At 39.8% G+C, this 14,218-nt stretch overlaps 1 protein-coding gene across 2 annotated transcripts in view; it reads left to right on the forward strand.

Moving 5' to 3' along the window:
- Window positions 1–14,218, forward strand: part of LOC136867247 (serpin B5) — a 45,964-nt gene that overhangs the window by 15,459 nt on the left and 16,287 nt on the right. For both annotated transcript variants that reach the window (XR_011017978.1, XM_067144386.2), the window contains exons 3-4: window positions 366–545; window positions 4,589–4,805. Coding sequence is in view for 1 of the 2 variants with exons in the window: in XM_067144386.2 (XP_067000487.2) it covers window positions 366–545; window positions 4,589–4,805 (397 nt within the window). In the remaining variant the exon portion in view is untranslated. The remainder of the gene's footprint in view (window positions 1–365; window positions 546–4,588; window positions 4,806–14,218) is intronic.

Raw genomic sequence — 14,218 nt, forward strand, 5'->3', positions numbered from 1 at the left:
ACAATTTGAGTATTTCTACACCTCTAATACATTTATCTCCATGTTAATAGATTACACATTTTAAGTCCCTGAAGTGATCCATGTGATCCTATTAGCAGTCTAGCCATACCATCATACATCTTTTCCCAAATGAGATAATTTTAATTCAAGGTCCTACATGTTAGACAGCAATGTTTTGGCCATTTGATCTGAATATGATCTAATATGGCCTCGTAAATTGGTGAGAACTATCACACCTCTAAAATAATAAGGGGACAACATTTTCAATAAGTGTATTTGGTGAAAGAGCCTTGTGGGTCAATTTAACGTGTGCGTAAAAATCCCTCAGTGTGTTTGTAACTTCTTTCTTACTTTCTATGTTTCAGATCTTATCAGAAAGGGAAGGTAATCTGGTGTTTTCTCCTGCCACCCTGCAGACTTTGTTAGGTATGCTATACCTGACTGCCGCTGGTAAAAATGCAGAGCAGCTGGCTAGGAACATCGGTCTACCACACCATGCAGAAGATGCTCCACGAGCCTTCAGAGAGATGCTGAGGAACATCTTGGTACGTATAAACCTCTATTCACAATCTTATTTTAATTATTTTACTTTAAGATCACACACTGAGATTCCAGTAGGGGGAAGAGCTTTCTAAATACGACTGGAATTTTATGCTAGTATGGGATTTATCAACGATGTCGACCGCTATTAGATTTACAGAGAATTAAGTTATACAAATCCAAAGACAAAGAACTGAAGGAAAAAGAAAACTTTCAGAATCTGGAATGTAATAAAGAAACTTTGGAATGAAGGTGAAAGGGAAAGGTTATCAAGCTGCACTGAGTGTTGACAGAAGAATGAAACACACGGCATGATCAGTGAAAAGTGTCAAATAATAACTTGAAAGAAGGCTCAAAATATTGAAAGAGAAAGGATAATATTATTTATTATTATTATTATTATTATTATTATTATTATTATTATTATTATTATTATTATTGTTAATAAAACTTCCCCCAATAGGAGGTTGCCACAACGACAAAGTATATCAACTACAAAATAATTATGTCTTTCAAGTCATTGGTGAAAATGCAAGAATGTGCCAGATAGGAGAAACAACAATCACAAGACTAAAAAGTAAATTTGGAACATAGCATGAAGTACAGCTCCTCAGACACTACACTAGTGTCCGAAAATTAAGCATAATCACTAAACGAGGCCATAGGAATGTCAGACTGATTTCTAACAAACGGAAGCTGAATCACACACCATATGTCATACAACTTGTCCAAAAAAAGCGCCAGATTGATTCTGATAGCAAAGGTACACATTTGACAACAAGTACCGTAACAAAACTTGGCAATGCCTTTCACAACATAAAATGCTGTTAGTACGGTGTATGGTTACCCTTAACGACCACACATGCTTCGAAACAACGTGGCATGCTCTCTATCAGATGGTTCAAGAGCTCTTGTGGCAGTCAGTCAATACTGATCTGCATTTAGGACAGTCGCCCAGGTGGCAGATTCCCGATCTGTTGTTTTCCTATCCTTTTCTTAAATGATTTCAAAGAAATTGGAAATTTATTGAACATCTCCCTTGGTAAGTTATTCCAATCCCTAACTCCCCTTCCTATAAATGAATATTTGCCCCAATTTGTCTTCTTGAATTCCAACTTTATCTTCATATTCTGATCTTTCCTACTTTTATAAACCCACTCAAACTTATTCGTCTACTAATGTCATTACACGCCATCTCTCCGCTGACAGCTCGGAACATACCACTTAGTCGAGCAACTCGTCTCCTTTCTCCCAAGTCTTCCCAGCCCAAACTTAGCAACATTATTGTAAAGCTACTCTTTTGTCGGAAATAATCCAGAACAAATCGAGGTGCATTTCTTTGGATTTAATCCAGTTCTTGAATCAGGTAATACTGGTGAGGGTCCCATACACTGGAATCGTACTCTAGTTGGGGTCCCACCAGAGATTCATACGCCCTCTCCTTCACATTCTTACTACAACCCCTAAACACCCTCCTAACCATGTGCAGAGGTATGTACCCTTTATTTACAATCCCATTTATGTGATTACCCCAATGAAGATCTTTCCTTATATTAACACCTAGATACTTACAATGTTCCCCAAAAGGAACTTTCACCCCATCAACGCAGTAATTAAAACTGAGAGGACTTTTCCTATTTGTGAAAATGACAAACTGACTTTTAACCCCGTTTATCAACATACCATTGCCTGCTGTCCATCTCACAACATTATCGAGGTCACGTTGCAGTTGCTCACAATCTTGTAACTTATTTATTACTCTATACAGAATAACATCATCCGCAAAAACCCTTACCTCTGATTCCACTTGTTTACTCATATCATTTATATGCATAAGAAAATATAAAGGTCCAATAATACTGCCTTGAGGATTCTTCTGGGTGTAAGGAATGTGTTCTAAGTTTGGCCTACTTTATTGTGACACTCTGTATAAATCATTTCGGGACTTGTCTGGAAGTAAAATGAGGAATCAGAAATCCACTTCAAGGTCAACTGTAGGATTCTAGTGAAATGTTACTTGTCAGATTGACTTGTACTTTAACCTTCTACTGGTATCGAGGAGAATACACATACTCATAAACTTGCGTGTTCTCAGAGAGTAGGATTCTAGTGAAATGCTACCTGTCGGATTGACTACAGATCCCTTGAGGAATCATTTAGGTTAGCAAGCTTCCTTCGTTGGTCAGTAGTGGATTGTCGGCCTCCGAAACCAAAAATTGTGGATTCAAACCTGCAGAGGTAGTCGGATTTTTGAAGAGTGGAAACGAGCCCACTCAATACTCCATGTCGTATGAGGCCGTCATTTCTGGTGACACATCTGGTGTTTATCCGGCATAATTACGTTGTAATTTAAACAGCCATATATCACCAAACAGAAGTCCGGTTTACTCTGTCATCCGGTAGAGCAATATGGAACGTCGAAACTGACACGCGAGTAACCGAAATGGCACCATATTCAAATACCTGCACATGGTAGCGAGGCAGACTTTTTTCCACAACTTTGTGTCCACCTAGGAAGCGCGATTGAACTTATTTAGCAGCAGGATTCGCTTTCTTCTATTTCCAGTATCTCTTCATCCTCTCACTCTGATTTTTATTTCGTTCTTCCGTCCATTCAGTAGTGGTTTTCATCTTGGGTTTTTTAACAAAATGATGTTTGTTCAACAACGTTCTAAAGAAAGCCCTGTACCATGTAATGTCACCTGTTGAGCTGATTTCTTAAGTATTTTTCAATTTCAATTATCCAGTTTTTCTTGACTTTTAGTGAGGAGGCATAATTATACCAGCATTCTGAGGCATATGATTATTATTATTATTATCATTATTATTATTATTATTATTATTATTATTATTATTATTATTATTATTATTATTATTATTATTATTATTATTATTATTATTCAACTTCGCTAATCGGCCAACTAGGGACCACGATAAGCCTCACTTTACATTCTGGCATTTGTTCGTCTTTCGCTTGATCCACATCGTCTTCATTAGCTCACTGTGTTTAGCACGACGTTCTTCTGTCCATTTAGCACCAGTTGCCCGTTTTTCGTCCCGGAAAGTCCCAAAAGTCTTGATGGCTGCTCTGAAAAGATTTCGGTCTTGTGCATCTTCTGCTTGTAGGCCCAGTTCTTTAAGATCTTTCTTGACATTAACGTACCATGGCATTGCCGTTTTTGGTTTTGCGTCAAATATACTGAAGATACGTTTCGTCCATCGAGAGTCGATCATCCGTCGTATATGACCGTGGAAGCGAACTCTGCCTTTACGCATTGTGTCCGTGATCTTCTCTATCTTAGAGTATATTTCTTGCCTGGATTTTCTAATGTAGATGCCATTTTTGTAGTTTGGACCAAGTATGGTGTGTACGATCTTTCTTTCTTTCCTCTCTAAATCCGCAAGCAAACATTTCTCGGACAGGATAAGGCATTCAGATGCATACAGTGATACTGGTTTGATGACAGTGTTGTAGTGAGGAATTTTTGTGTTCAGGGAAAAGCACTTTTTGTTGTAAATGTTGCGGGTGGTTTGGAAAGTGACTTCCATTTTCTTGATTCTTGCTGTTATGGCCTCTTTGTCAAGTCCATTTTGCTGAATCCATTCCCCAAGGTATTTAAATTTACTAACACGGTTTATCATTCCATATTTGGTGTTTAGTTGTGCCGTATCATCTTTGATATTTGACATTACTTCTGTCTTTTGAAAGGAAATTTGTAAACCTGTTTGTTCTGCTACTTCCTTCAACACATTGATCTGTTCTGTTGCACTTTCGAAATTTTCTGCCATAAGGGCTATTATTATTATTATTATTATTATTATTATTATTATTATTATTATTATTATTATTATTATTATTATTATTATTACTATTATTATTATTATTTTGTGGATTATCGAATTGAGTGACTCTTGTCATGGATATTTTACTCTCTGGGCTTTATAGAGAAATATTTCAAAGTAATAAAAATAATATATCCTCAAATCCTTAACTATTGCCAGCTTCCTTAAATTGTATTGCTGGTATTTTATGAATTTTCTGTTTCAGAATGCAAACGAATACGCATCAACGTATATTTTCAACGATATATTCGTATCATCACCTTTCAATATCTCAGATGATCTACGCAATACAGTATCGAAGAACTTCCTGGGAAATATCCAACAAGTCGATATCACCAAGGATTCAGAAGGAATCAAAGAGAAGTTGAACGCTCAACTCGAGAAACTGGGCCAAAAGAAGTTCAAGAGCTTTGTCCAGCCAGGTAAATTTATCCATAATATTATTTACAATTCTGCCCAAATCCATATCGGCTGATACTACCAATGCACTATGTCTTCTGGTACGGGATGAATACAGTTTTCTTTTAACTTTCATTTTCCTGTCTCAATCTCATCATTGATAGTATGTAAATGACTAAGGTATGAGAAATGCTAGTAACGGTATTCCCTACGTATCCACAATCCCTGTGTTGAATGGTGTGTGCATATCAGTGGGTTTGGGACACCGTTATGTAATAGCAAATATTGGCTCGGCGAGGAAAGCAGCCTCACTCCAGATTTTTCTCGTACGCTCCTTTATTAACATCGTGGTCATCTATGATAGCTGACAGTTGATCTGTTGGGGATCCAACCAGCCTTCGAGATGGAAGATAAACATACTGTACATACATTTAAAATAATATCTCGGAAATGGTGCAATTGCAGCCCCAGCCTACAAAGGAAAGGGTGATAAACAAGAAGTAAATAAATAATAATCGTATGGGCTCAGCTACTGTGTGCCGACATTTCGATTTGACGCCATCTGGCTGTATGCTCGTCAATTTCGACGTTCCGTTTTACTCTAGGTCCGCTAGATGGCAGACAGAGTAAACCGGATCTCTCTTGGGCTTCTATGGCTGAGATTTAATGAATTTTGTCGGGTAAATACCAAATGTATCACCAGAGATCTTTTACATGCCGACATCGTACGACATGGAGTGTCGAATGGAATTTTTTTCGCCCTTCAAAAATCCGACTACCTCTGCCAGGTTTGAACCCGCAATCTTGGGATCCGGAGGCCGACACTCTACCACTGATCCACAGAGGCAGCTAAAGCAAAGGGTGAGAAACAACAAGTGGATAATTACAGGCCAGTCAGCTTGACGTGTGTAGCATGTAAGCTCTGGGAAAGCGTTCTTTCTCATTATATTAGGCATGTTTGCGAAATTATTATCTGGGTTGATAAATAGTAGTTCGGGTGTAGGAAAGACTGTTCCAGTGAGGCTCATCTTGTAATATTCCAGCCAGATATAGCAGATATTTTATATTCAGGGAGCCAAATAGACTGCATCGCTATTGATCTATCCAAGGCTTCTGACAGGGTAGATCATGGAAGACTACTGATCAAAATGAGGGCTATTCGACTAGACAATAGAGTGGTTGAATGGGTGGCTAAAATTCTGGAAAATAGAACTTCGAGAGTTAGAGTAGGTGAAGCGTTATCTGATCCTGTAATTATTAAAAGGGTTTCCCACAAAACAATGTTTTTGGAAATTTATATTTTATTAAATATATTATTATAAATGATGTGAGTAAAGAACTAGAATCATAGATACGGATTTTTACGGATGTTGTTTTCCCGTGTAGAGTAATAAATAAGTTAACAGGATTGTGAGCAACTACAGAAAGACCTCGACAATGTTGTGAGATGTACAGCAGACAATGGTATGATGGTAAACCACAACGTCAAGCTGTAAGTTTTACCAAGAGGAGAAGTCCTTTCGGTTTTAATAACTGTGTTGATGGGTTGATAGTACCTCATGGGTATCACTGTAAGTACTTAGGTGTTAATATAAGGAGGGATCTTCCTTGCGATAATCATATTATCGAGGTCGTAAATATATGTTACAGATGTCTCGATATTTTTATGAGGACATTTAGGGGGTGTAGTAAGGATGTAAAGGATACAGCGCATACCGGTACGTCTCTGGTAAGACCCCAATTAGAATATGGTTCCAGTGTATTGGACTCACACCAGGATTACTTGATACGTGAACTGGAAAAGGTACGAAGGAAATTTGTTCTGGGAAATTTCCTGAAAAAGACTATTGTTACGAAATTGCTGCAACCTTTGGGTCAGGAAGAATTGAGAGTAAGGGGATGAGCTGCTCGATTAAGCGGGATGTTCCGAGCTGTCAGTGAAGAAATGGCGTGGAATGACGTTATTAGACGAATAAGCTTGAATGGAGCTTTCAAAGGTAGGAAGGTTCATAATATGAAGGTAAAACTAGAATTCAAAAGGATATTGGGGCAAATATTCATTATAGCAAGACGAAATAAGGACGGGAATAATTTATCAAGGGAAATATGCTATAAATTTCCAAGTTCTTTGAAGTTAATTTAAGAAATGATTTAGGTAAATAATTGATAGGGAATCTGATACCTGGGAGACAGCCCTAAATGCAGATCAATGATATCTGATTGATTGATTGATTGCTTCATTAAATACTTTGTTCTCTTTTATATTATTTGCTTCAGGACAAGGAAGAATGTAGTTGGTCAATAGCCTTGTGAACATTAAGAATACCTCGATATTGATAGGTTTTCCAATATAGTATGGCTCCTTGTTCGAAAGGGCAGCATGGTTGCCATCGGTTCATATTGTCTCCATCTACTGCTGGGCAATGGAGTGCTGCATGTTGGTGAGGGAGTGATATGTGAGTGGAATATAAGCAAGTTCGAGTGAGGGTGTAAGGTTTGGACGACTAGCGCAATGCAGTCAAGCGTTCCGGGTGTGAGGAGGTGTAGCAAGTGGAACAGAGTGGTTTAAGTGGGGTAGGAATCGTAATATTGGATACACGTGGGTCCGGGCAAACTGTGAGGTTAAGCACGACGATCTGCAAATCTACCATCTGAACAAAGATCCTGCCAATGACAAACAATTCACTTATGTGATACCAGTAAATGTCTTTCCGCACATATTACAACTGTGGATCCTCTCTCCAGGGTGAACGTCTGCCTGCTAATATTGCATCTGTTTCTCTCCTTCCTAAAGTGAGCCAGCGCATGCAATATCGGTAGCACTTATTGCAACTGCAGATTTTCTCCCCTGTGTGAATCAATTTGTGCGGTGGCGCGTGTTGGTCCTGTCCCAAAGGTAAGAAGGTATTCTCAAGCACAGTACTACGTGAGCAACTGACCAGTGTGGGTGTACGGTAAGGCGAGTGCAGCATAGCATGATTGGCATTGAACAATATCGGGCGGCGATAGGCGGCTGGCTGGGCAGGCAGAAGAAGACGACAGGGCATGCGGCGAATAATGGAGAACTGGGGAAGATCGGCGAGGTTACCTTGGCAGCAACGGTGATAACTATGCTATTAATTATAGGGGGAGTGGAGACGAATCCAGGCCCTGACATGAGCTGGGAGGACTGGGAGAGAATCAAGGGGATGATAGGAGACGCTGTCAAAACACACACCGGAGAGGCATTGGTTAATGAATTTAAAAAGGAACAAGTCAAGGGTTTTGAAGATATGAAGACCTGGTTCAAGGATCAGTGTAGAGCCACGGAAAAAAGAATAGAGGAGAATGAGAGAGCAACGAGAGTGCTAAAAGAGCAGGTAAAAAATCTGGAAAAGGAAGTGACGTTTCTGAAGAATGAGCTCGGCCTCGTCAACCAACAAAGGATGAAGAAATAGATCTATGGGTTACAGGAAGAACGAAATGAAGATAAAGTGAATCTTATATATAAAGTGGTGGACCTTGTACAAAATAAGCTGAAACTTAACTTCAGTGAAGTGGATATGGACGATATCGAAAGAGTAGGAAAAGTGAAAGGTAGGAGACCAGAGAAAGTGAAGATGATGTCAACCATAATGGCGGACATAGTGTTAAAAAACGCAAAGAACTTACAAGGTGAAAGGATCTGGATAAACAAAGATTTTGGGAAAAGAAGGGATTGAGAATAAAAAATCCTACGGAAACATTTAGGCAGAGCTAAACATCAAGGTCTTAAGGCATTTATTAAGGATCAAAGGCTAGTGGTAACAAATGGTGTATGGTGGCGTGTTTGGACTGTAACAAAACTAAAAAAGATGGAGGGATAAGAAAGAGGAAAACCTTATGACCAGGGGAAGAAGCAGGAGCCTGAAAGACCTATGGGGGAAAAGAAATAAAGGTGTAGAAGATAAAGAGAAGAAGGATGACAATAAAGCGTCGAGGGATGATGGAAGGGAGGTAGAAGTGGAGAGCGAGAGGGTGACGAGAAGTAAGATTAGAGATGGCGGTTTGGAAGGTAGGGAAAAAAGCTGTAACTAGGCTGGAAAATAGGCTTTGTTAATACTGAAGGTGTACTCAGTAAGATAGGTAACACAAAAGTAAAAAATTTAATAGAAAGCTTTGATATTGTAGCGCTTTTAGAAACATGGCTAGAAGTAGGCAGGGAGATAACTTGGGGGAGGATTCACGGTAAGGCACAAGTCAAGGAAGAGATTAAGCAAAATGGGCCGCGTGCCAGGAGGAATAGTAGTATTAGTCAAAGAAGAGCTGAACGAATGTATAGAGCATATCGAGAGTGAAATTGAAGGGGTCATGTGGATAAGATTTAATATGGGGAGAGAGGCAGGGAGAGAGAAACGTGTGCTTGGCTTTTGCCTACTGTCACCCCAGGGAATCTCCATAAGCAAATAATAAGTTCTTTGAGGAATTATTATTAGAAATTGGTATCATTAGAGGGAGGTATGAGGAGGACGGTATATTATTACTTGGAGACTGCAATGCCAGAATAGGCGAGCGAAGTCCAAGGTATAGTAAAGAAGAAGAATTGATAGTCGGATCAGGAAGAAGTAATAATGATAAGGTAATCAATAACTATGGTAGAAAACTCTTAGAATTATGCGAAGTCGGGAATTTCTGCATCTTGAATGGCTTTTGGGAGGGGGACAAAGAAGGTAAAATGACCTATATTACTGAACAAGGAGGGAGCGTTATTGATTTAGTAATGAGCTCACAGGACTTACTAGATTACATTAAAAACATAATAGTGGAAGACTGGATTAAATCGCACCACGCTCCGGTATGGGACAATTTGGTGAGGAGAGAGAAAAATAAAGAGGAAGAGAGAAAAAGCATGTCAGAGTGGGGTAGTGGCTATACTAAATATATATGGACGGAGAACTGAAAGAGAAGACTAGATGCATTCATGGATAAAGATATACAAGTAATTAGAATTGGGTGGGAAAGGGCGCTGATGGAAAACAACACAGATAGAGCGTTCGATTTATTGTAGTACCCTGTAAAGAGAGTGACTCGTACAGTTGGGCACAGCAAAAGGAAAAATACGGAAGGGGAGGGTTGGTATGACAGGGAATGTGAGGCTCACAGAAAAGCAGCGTTGGGAGCGCTAAAAGAGTATAGAGCAAAAGGAGGGAGCGAAGAGCGTGAAGCATTCTGCAGGCTGAGGAAAGTGTATCAAAGCAAAATTGCAGATAAGAAGAAACAATGGTTGAAGGACCAATCAGAGCAAATAAACAAGGAATGAGAATGAATCGAACGGAAAAAATATGGCAGAGAATAAATATGACCAATAAAGGAGGGAAGGGATTGAAGAAAGGAAATATCGACTATGTAAAATGGGTGACATATTTCGGCGAGCTATTAGGAGGAAGGGACGATTGGGAGTATAAGGAAAGAAAACTGACCTTGTGGTCTAATGTGGAAGTAAGTATACACGAACTAGATAGGGATTTTACGATAGAAGAAGTACAGGGGGTGATTGGAATACTTAAGTTGAAATCGCCGGGGGGGGGGGGGGAGGAATGGTATTAGTAATGAGTGTTGGAAACAAATAAGTAAAAACGGTCCGATGGTAGAAGGAATTGTAAAGCTATTCAACAAGATTTTCAACGGGGTGAAGGTACCGAAGGAATGGTAGTATGGGATAATATGCCCAATATTTAAAAAGAAATTTACCTAATAACTACCAAGGTATAACTCTTTTAGGTACATTGAGCAAAGTTTACACAGGAGTCTTAGCTAATAGATTAAGGGAGTGGGCTGAAAATAACGGTATAATCTCAAAATACCAGGGAGGATTTAGAAGGGGGAGACAAACAATAGATAATATCATGATTGTAAAAATGTTAGCCGAGAAATACGCGATGCGGGGAAGTAGCAGCATATTCTTGGCAGCGGTCGATTTTGAGAAAGCGTTTGATACAGTAAGCAGAAGGGCGTTAATAGAAAAATTAGGGAAGCTGGGAGTTTCTAAGAAAATGGTACGTGCGATAGAGGCGCTATATCACAGAGTATATAGTAGCGTTAAACTAGAAGGCAATGTAATAATAAACCGATAGAGTGTAAGCTGGGACTCAAACAAGGATGTAAACTATCACCCATATTATTTATACTATTTATTAATGATATACTGGACGAACACGGTGAGGCAAGGTGGGCAGTACCAACGGTAGGTAATATGGAGATCCCAACCCTGATTTTCGCGGACGATATTTTGCTTATGACGTTGACTAGGGGTGGATTGAAGAAAAGTTTGGATAAATTAGTAGATTACGCAAATAAATGTTCGCTAATCCCCACAATTCGACCCCATATAAAGCTCTGCTCAGGACCAGAGATTTTAGTATTAGCCTGAGTATTTTATAGCTTACTCCTGGGTACTTGTTTAGTAAACCAAGCCACGTGCTTTTTTGACAGCTGTCTTCTTGACGGACCCTAACCTCACATTGGAGGACAATAGAGCGTCGCTAACCTCACTGCTGCCATCTTTACGGCGGTAAACCTCAAGGCTGCCACCTTATGCATGTTATAGCGCGGAATTTAAAATCCAACAACAGAACGTCGCTAACCTCACTCTTGCCATCTTGATGGGCTTAAACCTTACTGTTGCTACCTTGGTTATACGCTTTTGTGTTAGTTTACTGTTAATCGCTAAGCTGTTCGCATCATCGAAGTAGAGAGTAACAAATGTCAAGTAGATTTAAAGAAGAATCTGTTAGCAGAAGATAAAAGTCCGTCAGGGAAAAACCTATTTCTAGGTATATTTGCGAAGAGTGTAGAAAAGCATTTTCCCGAAGCTATCACAGGAGACGTCATGAGATATCATGTAGGACAATTTTTCAATGCAAACATTGTAGAAGAGAGTTCAAGAACGCATACAACGCTCAACGTCATGAAGCCGCGTGTAATGTAGCTTCATCGGGAACAAAATACAAAGAGCTCAACCATATTCCAGCGAACACTGATTTATGTTTAAAAAGCACACCTCTGCGAGAGATTTTTAATTCTCCCTTGTTGTCTAGACCTGCTGCAAGTTCTGTTACTAAGCACAAACTTCAAGATAAAGAGAGGCAAGATCATGATTATGATAATAAGGATAATGATGTTGATCGAAACAGTAGTAAAGGGAAAGTAGAAGAAGAAGAAAATTCATTGCCATTACAGCTTGATGATTTTACTTCATTTCCTAAGCCTACTACACGTTCTGTCGCAGTGCAAACATCTCAAGAAGAGATGCAAGGTAAAGAAGAAGGACATTTCAACGCTTCATTGCTATCGAAACAAGTTAAGTTTGTACCTAGAAACGCTACTGCTGAAGCACGTATTACATCAAAACAAGTCCCTACACATCAACTGTCTGCATATAGACTCAAAGTTCATAACAAGCCTCTGTTACCCTATGTAGATATAAGATACTGTAAAGACCCCAACGTACTCGTAAAACGTTTACAACTGCTAAGAGCCTATCATGATGCTGGTTACACACAGTACAAAGAAGATATTTTTGAAATAGAGCATGAATTACGTCGTATAGGTATTATTAAGTAAGCGCTTACCCTCACCTAAGTCATCCATCTGTAGTATATAGTCGATGGAGTAGCTATATTCGTATAGATTATTTCTCAACATTCTTCCTTCCTTAGGGTGTTAACTCCGCCTCTAGTTGTAGAGCCGGTCTCAAGCCCGGATAAAGAGAGGAGAGGCACCCTAGCCCTTTAGCCCTTTAGCCCTTTAGCCCTTTTGCCCATTAGCCCTTTAGCCTATTAGCCCTACAAGGAATGTGCGGTAACCTAATCTTCTTAGAACAAAGGTATCCCCTGACATGTTCTAAACACATGTTGTATCGAGTACAGTGTTCTATTTTAGTCTTGATCACTTATTTAGTGTTCTAAACACTTCAATCAATGTTCCGATCACATGATAGAGTTAACGGCATAGAGTGCAGTGTTCGATTCTAGTCTTGTTATGTTTCTTTAGTGATTTGCAAATCTAAACATGCATAATGACGTCATCACTGCAGCACGTGCTTTCTCTAGCTATCCCGATGCAGGTTTAAACTTGTTCGATAGAGCTATGCCTTGACATAAGAGGAGGCTTTAACAGCTTATGTATAGCCGCTATTGTTTAAAGATAGCTGCTGTTAAGAGAAAAGCACGTAGAATTTTTCAAATTACCCGCCACCACATTTCAAAGGTATGAGGTTTAGTGCTGTAAAGATACCTGCACGATGCAAAGCTAGCTTTCTTCATCAGAGCAGCCACTATCTTGTGTGAGCACCTCTAGGCCGTATCATAAGGAGCTGTGTATAGTCACCGTCTTGTCGCTGCTACCTTCCGCAAGCACCCCTAGGGCGTCTCATAAGAGCAGCAGCCATCTTGTGCAAGCGCTCTTAAGCTGTCTCATAAGAAGCTATGTATAGCCGTCATCTTGTAGAATTAGATAGCTGCCAATGCCAAAGGGCCTAAGTAGGGATCGAACCGTCGATCTCATCATTAGACTATGTTTTTCTTATGCTATCATGTTCCTGATACTGCAAACCTAGGTATCAGGTGGAAATTTTTTTGTCCGTTTTCGAGATATTTAACATTTTGCATTTAAGCCCCAAATTTAATGAATCGAACTAGCACGACCTGTTAGCCTCTAAGCTAGCTTTCTTCATAAGAACAGCAGCCATCTTGCGCAAGCACCCTTAAGGCGTCTCATAAGGAGTCGTGTATAGCCGCCATCTTGCGCCCGCCATCTTGCGCAAGCATCCTTAGGGCGTCTCTAGCCATCTTGTGCAAGGACCCTTAAGCCGCCTCAAAAGAGCAACCACCATCTTGCTCAAGCATCCCTAGGGAGTCTCATAAAGAGCCTTGTATAACCGCCATCTTGCGCAAGCATCACAAGGGCGTCTCATAAGAACCTATGTATAGCGGCCATCTTGCATAAGCACCTTTATGGAGTCATGTATAGCCACCATCTTGTGCAATAAGCGTCGAGAGATGGCTGCTGTAGAATTTTTCTTTTTAAATTATCCGCCACCATATTTCAAAGGTATGTACCTAAAGAGTGTAGCACTGAGGTTTGCGATGTAAGATGGCGGATGACAGCTGACAAAAAAGCGCGTGAGTTTGTTTACTAAACAAGAGCACGTGGAATTTTTCAATTTGCCGCCATCACATTTCAAAGGTATCTGGCTAAAGATGGCAGCACGGTGCTCTCTTGATTAAAGATGGCGGATGACAGCTAACAGAACTTTTCAAATTGCCCGCTACTACATGTCATAAAGAGGGCAGTATGGTGCTCTGTAGATTAAAGATGGCGGATGACAGCTGACGAAATTGCCCGCATGATAGCAGCACAGTGCTCTATTGATTAAAGATGGTGGATGACAGCTGTCAAAAAGCACGTGGCTTTGTTT

The sequence above is a fragment of the Anabrus simplex genome, chromosome 3, assembly GCF_040414725.1.
Source record: "Anabrus simplex isolate iqAnaSimp1 chromosome 3, ASM4041472v1, whole genome shotgun sequence".
NCBI classification, from domain to species: Eukaryota; Metazoa; Arthropoda; class Insecta; order Orthoptera; family Tettigoniidae; genus Anabrus; species Anabrus simplex.